The sequence below is a fragment of the Nyctereutes procyonoides genome, unplaced genomic scaffold (assembly GCF_905146905.1).
Source record: "Nyctereutes procyonoides isolate TBG_1078 unplaced genomic scaffold, NYPRO_anot_genome, whole genome shotgun sequence".
Taxonomy (NCBI): Eukaryota; Metazoa; Chordata; class Mammalia; order Carnivora; family Canidae; genus Nyctereutes; species Nyctereutes procyonoides.
Genome location: NW_026575146.1, coordinates 66569837 through 66578318, shown reverse-complemented (window position 1 = coordinate 66578318; position 8482 = coordinate 66569837). Strand labels below are relative to the sequence as shown.

Genomic DNA, 8482 nt, shown 5'->3' with positions numbered 1-8482 from the left:
TTCATTATATATATATATATATATATATATATATATATATATATATATATAGAGAGAGAGAGAGAGAGAGAGAGAGAGAGAGAGAGGCTGAGACACAGGCAGTGGGAGAAGCAGGCTCCATGCAGGGAGCCCAATGTAGGACTTGATCCCGGGACTCCAGGATCACATCTTGGGCCGAAGGCAGGTGCTAAACCACTGAGCCACCCAGGGATCCTCTAGTCTTAACATTTTAAAAGTTCATTATGACTAAGATGAATTGGGAGAATTTGTCCCAGTACTTTGAACAGATTACCAGTTTCTTACAGTGATCCATTAAAATTTTAGAAACTATTCCATCTACCTTCTCTTTTTAATATTTATTTAAAAGATTTATTTATTTATGATAGACATAGAGAGAGAGAGAGAGAGAGAGAGAGGTAGAGACACAGGAGGAGGGAGAAGCAGGCTCCATGCTGGGAGCCCAACGCAGGACTCGATCCCAGGACTCCAGGATCGTGTCCTGGGCCAAAGGCAGGTGCCAAACCGCTGAGCCACCCAGGGATCCCTACCTTCTCCTTTTAAAAGATGTCACTTTTAATTTACCACCTGAACATCTTTATCTAATTCAGTTATTCTGAGATTGCTTCCATGTCTTTTATTAATAGTTACCTTTTTTCTGAAGAATCCTTATCTTTCTCCCAACATTAAACCCCAAGAGAGTTGAACAAAGAGATGCATAGCATCATGCCTCACATATGTCTCCCCTTTTATTGTGGCAATCATCAGCTGGCTCAGAGGGATGGCGATAGAAGATATGGTATCATACTGAACCACAGGTTGTAATCTACAGCTTTGAGAGCCTCTAGCTGCCTCTCTGATGCTTTTATTTTTACTAGAATAAGTGGTGGTGGGGGGGTACAGCCAAGGAACCACACTCTTGGCTGACATCCTCTGTTTGTATTTGATTTACAATCTATTTAGCATGGACCTACAAACTCCAGTTGTCACTTAACGTTTTTCCTCCTCTTTCTGGGTGCAGCATTTCTGCATATGGAACCCAAGGATGGTCTGGAAACCAACCTTTTGACAAAAATCCTTCCGTATCAGCCTCTGTCATCTTTCTTCCTGTGCAATACATCATTTTTTAAAAAGTAGGCTCCACACTCAATGGGGGGGAAGGGGGCTTGAACTCACGATCCCTGAGATCAAGAGTCACATGCTCTACCAGTGAGCCAGTCAGGCAGTCTCCTCTTAGGCATTATTATTTGAACTAGAATCAAGGGTTGTATCAAATATCCCATCCTCATCACCAACTGCAAATGTCTCACAAGTACTGTAATTAAAATACTTGCAAGACTCCACAGAACATATTCATGTGAGGTTTTCTTAAAAGCAAAGGATGTAACATAGCAAGAGAAAGAAAATGCAGGACCATATTGGATTCAAATATCCAGGCAGTTTCCCAGATTCTTATTCACACATTCTTGTGTGATTCACTCCCAGATTAAGCCACAAATATGTGAGTGATGAACCCTGGCTTCCAGAGAGTCAGAAGATCCCAGTAGGAGTTTTTATGTATTTCTGGTAATACAGTCAAGCTGGACTATCTAACCATTATGCCAGTTGGAAACCATCAGCAAAACAAACTGGGACTTGGTATGGTCAGGAAATTTTTGGATATTATTATTATTATTTTTAAAAGATTTTATTTATTTATTCTTGAGAGACACAGAGAGAGAGAGAGAAAGGCAGAGACACAGGCAGAGGGAGAAGCAGGCTCCATGCAAGGAGCCCAATGTGGGACCCAATCCTGGGTCTCCAGAATCACGCCCCAGGCTGAAGGTGGCACTAAACCGCTGATCCACCCGGGCTGCCCAATTTTTGGATATTAAACAATACATAATAAATCCCATGGGCCAGGCACCCCTGGTGGCGCAGCGGTTTAGCGCCGCCTGCAGCCCGGGGTGTGATTCTGGAGACCCGGGATCGAGTCTGGCGTCGGGCTCTCTGCATGGAGCCCGCTTCTCCCTCTGCCTGTGTCTCTGCCTCTCAGTCTCTCTCTCTCTCTCTCTCTGAATAAATAAATTTAAAAAAATCTTTAAAAAAAATAATAAATCCCACGGGCCTTATCTTAACAGAGTGTCAAAGCCAGATACTCAGAAGTCACTAGAAATAAAGCTAGAAATTTTTTAGTGCAATTTTATTTTATTTTATTTTTAAGATTGTATTTATTTATTCATGACAGACACAGACAGAGAGAAAGAGGCAGAGACACAGGCAGAGGGAGAAGCAGGCTCCACGCAGGGAATCCGATGTGGGACTTGATCCTGGGTCTCCAGGATCACATCCCAGGCTGAAGGTGGCGCTAAACCACTGGGCCACCAGGGCTGCCCTTTTTAGTGCAATTTTAAACCAATTCTAGAAACAAAGGCACAATATATCAAAATGTGGGGAATGCTGCTAACATAGGAATTACAGGGAAACTTACAAAATGACTATGTTAGAAGAGAGTTCTCAAATAAAGAAGAGTCCTCCTTAGGAAAATAGGAAAAAGACAAATTAAATCCCATAGGCAACCCTGTTTACTCCATCATCTCTGTCCTAGCATCTTGGGAGTAGTCCTGCCTCAGTGGCAGCATAAATTGGCAACTAATGAAAGCGGTTTCTATATGAGTTACTAAGAACATTGAATAAGTCACAAAAACTACATCCCTAGAATCCCAGATCTCCTTTCTGTCACCCAGTTTCCTGCTAGCATAGAAATAGTTCTGACCTGAGGCATCTCGAGTTGAAGGGAATCCACAAAATATTTAGATTATTTGCCTGCAAGTGATCTTGGCCACAGGAGACATAGCTCTGGAAGTCCTGAAAATTTCTGTACTCTTCTCATCCTGTTCACCACAGTATGGGAATACTGTGAGCAGGTACCTTTCACAGTACCTTCTACTGTGCTGCAATGTCTCTAACTCCTTATTAGTCACACTTTGGTTTCTGTATCCATTATAGTTCCCACCTGGCTCCTGTAGGTTTTCCCACCAGTGACATCTGTCTACTGAATTCTGAACTCAGGCTCCCTGTCAGGTACCAGAGGCCAGTCTCCTTTTAACAGTACTTGGTGATATGAACAGTCCAGGGGAAAAGGGACCAAACTCATTCTGCTTCCAGATGCACTGGAGATTGTCACAACCACATCTCCACATAGTTACTTATGGACCCACAAATTAAACTAGCACTCAGGCTGTCATGATAGGCCTCACAAAGCTCCTAAGTCTTTCCTAAAAGACCTTGGGTAGCAACACAAATTAGGCCAAACCTGGAGTGAGAGCTTTTTTCTGCCATCATAGTCTCTTCTTTGAGACATGGAAAACTGAGGACTCTTACAACTTTATCCTTTCATGTTGTTAGAATACAACTGTGTTCTCAACACTACACACAACGAGCAGGACCTTCCAGATTAAAAATAGCTCAAAGAATAAGTACTTCATTATTGTTGAAACATGAGTGATGTGAGGCATGTGGTTCCAAGGCTAGAGGACATGAGACTGTATACATCCACAAAAGTCTCACACAAGATGAAAAAGTCCATGAAAATCAACCTTTGCAAGCTACCTGGAAAACGCATCTTGTGTGCTGATTCTTTCCATGACTAACTCAGACAGAGGGGGGCAAATGAAAAAGTCCATGAAAAGCAACCTTTGCAAGCTACCTGGAAAACCCATCCTGTGTGCTGATTCTTTCCATGCCTAACTCGGACAGAAGGGGGCATGGGACACGGAGGCCAATCACGACTCCTTATAAAGCCTGTGGAGATAGCAAAGAAGTCTGCCTGCCTGAGCATGCCAGAGTGACTGACACGCACTCGGAGACTCCCCCAGATGGTAACAGCAGGACAGCTCTTGCCACTGGCAAAGGGACTCAGCAGTTTACAATGTACAACACAGCTCCTGAAAGTACCAGACATAGCAGGCACTCACAAGTAATCTCCCTAGCACAGATGTTTGTGTCTATGAGGTACTACTTTTAAATGATGGCATACTCTCAGAACTTCACTCTGGGGAGAGCTAGTGGGCTGAATAAGGAGATGGCACCTTCCCTGTACCGCTACAGCCTTTCTCCAGTGTGGACTTTTCAGGGCTGAATAACATCTGGTCTTTGGGTAAAGGCTGTCTTATGTTCTTAGCACCCATAATCACTGCTAGGAATTCTCAAGGGAACAGTAAGTTGGGGGCACTGGCTAAAGGATTTCCCATATCTGATGTAGTATTAAGGCTTTTCTCCAGTATGAATCTTCTGGTGGAGAACAAGTGTGTGTTTACGGTTGAACTCTTTTCCACATTTGCTGCACACATAAGGCCGTTCACCAGTATGAACTTTCCAGTGCCGAATAAGATTTGGCCTTTGGGTAAAGGCTTTCCCACATCTGCTGCACTCATAAGGGTTTTCTCCAGAGTGAACCTTCTGGTGCTGAACAAGTTTAGAGATGCAGCTAAAGGCTTTCCCACATCTGCTGCACTCATAATCACTGCTGTGAATTCTCCAATGTACATTGAGGTGGGAACTCTGGCTGAAGGCCTTCCCACATTCACTACACTCATAAGGCCTTTCTCCAGTGTGAGTTCTCTGGTGCAGAACAAGTGTATGTTTGCGACTGAACTCTTTCCCACACGTGCTACATACATAAGGCCTTGCTCCTGTGTGAACTTCTTGGTGTCTAATGAGGTTAGACTTACTACTAAAGAATTTTCCACAATTACTGCACTGATAGAGTCTTTCTCCAGTGTGAACTCGCCTGTGTTCGATAAGGCCAGAGATTTGTCGAAAGAACTTCCCACATTCACTGCATTCATAAGGCCTTTCTCCAGTGTGGATGGTCTTGTGTTTAAAGAGGTCACAGCTCTGACTAAAGAACTTCCCACATTTGCTGCATGCATAAGGCCTTTCTCCAGTGTGGATTCTCTGGTGCCGAGTAAGTGTGTCCTTGCGGGTGAATAATTTCCCACATTCGATGCACCTGTGCTGCTGCTGCTGTCTAGAGTGGAGGGCTCCCCCAAGCCTGGTGCTCTTGTGGGGCTTAGGGCTCACATGGGGAACTTGGTGCAGGGGAAGGCTGGAGGTGGCTGGAAAGCCCACTCTACCCTCACCATACACAAAGGTCTTCTCTGGTACACAGAATTGGTGGCTTTTCATGGAATCCCTGCCTTCACCCCCTCTGAAGGATTTCTCTCCAGTGTGGCGCTGATGAAGATTCGCACTGAGCCAGAAGTGTTTCCAACTTGCCCCACATGGCTGTGGTTTCAGCCCCGCTTCTCCCACCTCATGTTCAGGCAGGTGTAAGATTCCTCTCAGTCTGGAGCCAGATCCGCCACATGGGTGGGTCTTCAGACTGGCCACAGGAGTCCTGACCTGTGACATTCCCTCTAAAGAAACACTCTGCTCGTCCTCCACTGCACACCGACAACCTGAAAGCAGACAAGTACTGCTGATGTGCACGTTAGACTTCTGTGGAGGGGCAATCCTGTTGTCAATGTGTGTATGACACACCCAGGAACACATCAGAGGGACTGTTTATAGGACAAGAGAGCTAGGGATGGGTTGAGGAAGGAGATGCAATGCAGAACTGGGTCTCTGAAGGTCACTGAATGAAAGGGGCCTCCTGAAGACAGGGATATGGGGATAGAGTACAGCAAGTGGCTTCCAGTAGGTATCTGGCTGTGAAGACCGGCAAGTGCTATGCAGAAGGGCAAGTGCTATGCAGAAGGGCAGGTGCAGGCCCAGGAAGGTCCACTTACAAGTGTATAGCTGGTGCTCAAGGATTATTTAGGGATATGTGTGCATCTCACGACATATTAAGTATAGGCCAATACTGGAGAACAATGTAGACTGAGCAGGAGTGTGGCCTGGGTATAGGGCTGATGGAAGATGGCAAGCGGCTAGAAGTCAGACAGGAGATAAGCTGCAATGTCAAGAATGGAGAAAGATGGGTAGAAATTTTGTGTAGCCACCAGCCTTGAAGCTGAACACTGGTGTGAAAAGTTAATATAGCTAGTTTTGAATCCAATCTTGATATCATCCCCTTTCCTCATATCTACTCACCAGGTCCAGGTCCCTTCTGAGCCTCTCTCTCTGTGGCTGGGTTCATATTCACCTGTTCAGGCATCTGGGGATCTTCCCTTGGGTTCAGTTGAGTGACTAAGTGAGATCGTGAGGATGCAATTCCTAAGGGAGACATAGGACAGGTGAGCATCCTACAACACTGAACAATGCATCCTATGACACTCTCATAAGTTTAAAAAAAAAATTACAGGGATCCCTGGGTGGCGCAGCGGTTTGGTGCCTGCCTTTGGCCCAGGGCGCGATCCTGGAGACCCAGGATCGAATCCCGCGTCGGGCTCCCGGTGCATGGAGCCTGCTTCTCCCTCTGCCTGTGTCTCTGCCTCTCTCTCTCTGTGACTGTCATAAATAAATAAAAATTAAAAAAAAAATTACAGAACAAGGGAGGGGCAAGATGGCGGAAGAGCAGGGTCCCCAAATCACCTGTCCCCACCAAGTTACCTAGATAACCTTCAAACCATCCTGAAAATCTACGAATTCGGCCTGAGATGTAAAGAGAGACCAGCTGGAATGCTACAGTGAGAAGAGTCCGCGCTTCTATCAAGGTAGGAAGACGGGGAAAAAGAAATAAAGAAACAAAAGGCCTCCGAGGGGGAGGGGCCCCGCGAGGAGCCGGGCTGAGGCCGGGGCGAGTGTCCCCAGGACAGGAGAGCCCCGTCCCGGAGGAGCAGGAGCTGCACCAACCTTCCCGGGCGGGCGGAAAGGGGCTCGCAGGGAGTTGGAGCAGGACCCAGGAGGGCGGGGATGCCCTCGGGCTCCCTGGGACACTAACAGACACCTGCGCCCCGGGGAGTGCGCCGAGCTCCCTAAGGGCTGCAGCGCGCACGGAGGGACTGACCGGAGCAGCTCGGAGGGGCTCGGGAGCGGCTCCAGGGAGGGGGCTGCGGGGCGGGAGCGCGAATCCCACAGCGCAGGCCCCGGAGCACAGGGCGCCGGGACACAGCCCAGGATCCGGCCTCCCCCTGGGACAGGCAGAGGCCGGGAGGGCCCAGGACAGCAAGGACGCTCCTGCCCCGAGCTGAGCAGATCAGCGGCCCCGCCCCGGAGCCTCCAGGCCCTGCGGACGGAGAGCCGAGAGCCCCGAGCCCCGTAGTTCCTGCGGAGGCTGAATCCAGGCTTCCAGAGTTGCCATAGCAACTGCTGCTGTTCCTCCCTGGGTCCCACGGGGTAAACAACCCCCGCTGAGCCCTGCAGCAGGCAGGGGCAGAGCAGCTCCCCCAAGTGCTGACACCTGAAAATCAGCACAGCAGGCCCCTCCCCCAGAAGACCAGCTAGACGGACCAGTGATACTCCCCCGTGTTCCAATACAACTTGTTTTTGGCCACTCTGCACTGAGCAAAATGACTAGAAGGAAAACCTCACTTCAAAAGAAAGAATCAGAAACAGCCCTCTCTCCCACAGAGTTACAAAATCTGGATTACACTTCAATGTCAGAAAGCCAATTCAGAAGCACCATTATACAGCTACTGGTGGCTCTAGAAAAAAGCATTAAGGCCTCACGAGACTTCATGACTGCAGAATTTAGATCCAATCAGGCAGAAATTAAAAATCAATTGAATGAGATGCAATCCAAACTAGAAGTCCTAACGACGAGGGTTAACGAGGTGGAAGAACGAGTGAGTGACATAGAAGACAAGTTAATGGCAAAGAGGGAAACTGAGGAAAAAAGAGATAAACAATTAAAGAACCATGAAGACAGATTAAGGGAAATGAACGACACTCTAAGGAAGAAAAACCTACGTTTAATTGGGGTTCCCGAGGGCGCCGAAAGGGACAGAGGGCCAGAATATGTATTTGAACAAATCCTAGCTGAAAACTTTCCCAATCTGGGAAGGGAAACAGGCATTCAGATCCAGGAAATAGAGAGATCCCCCCCTAAAATCAATAAAAACCGTTCAACACCTCGACATCTAATAGTGAAGCTTGCAAATTCCAAAGATAAAGAGAAGATCCTTAAAGCAGCAAGAGACAAGAAGTCCCTGACTTTCATGGGGAGGAATATTAGGGTAACAGCAGACCTCTCCACAGAGACCTGGCAGGCCAGAAAGGGCTGGCAGGATATATTCAGGGTCCTAAATGAGAAGAACATGCAACCAAGAATACTTTATCCAGCAAGGCTCTCATTCAAAATGGAAGGAGAGATAAAGAGCTTCCAAGACAGGCAGGAACTGAAAGAATATGTGACCTCCAAACCAGCTCTGCAAGAAATTTTAAGGGGGACTCTTAAAACTCCCCTTTAAGAAGAAGTTCAAGTAACTCTGAACGTGAATGGGCTTAATGACCCCATCAAAAGGCGCAGAGTTTCAGACTGGATAAAAAAACAGGACCCATCTATTTGCTGTCTACAAGAGACTCATTTTAGACAGAAGGACACCTACAACCTGAAAATAAA

The 8482-nt window shown here is 47.0% G+C and overlaps 1 protein-coding gene across 3 annotated transcripts in view; it reads right to left on the bottom strand.

The window, feature by feature from the left end:
• Positions 1-2004: 2004 nt before the first annotated feature.
• Positions 2005-8482, bottom strand: part of ZNF671 (zinc finger protein 671) — a 41754-nt gene continuing 35276 nt past the window's right edge. For all 3 annotated transcript variants that reach the window (XM_055311792.1, XM_055311791.1, XM_055311793.1), the window contains 2 exons: positions 6073-6195; positions 2005-5438 (listed from right to left, as the gene is read on the bottom strand). In XM_055311792.1, coding sequence (XP_055167767.1) covers positions 4243-5438; positions 6073-6195 — 1319 coding nt within the window. In that variant the 3' untranslated portion in view covers positions 2005-4242. The remainder of the gene's footprint in view (positions 5439-6072; positions 6196-8482) is intronic.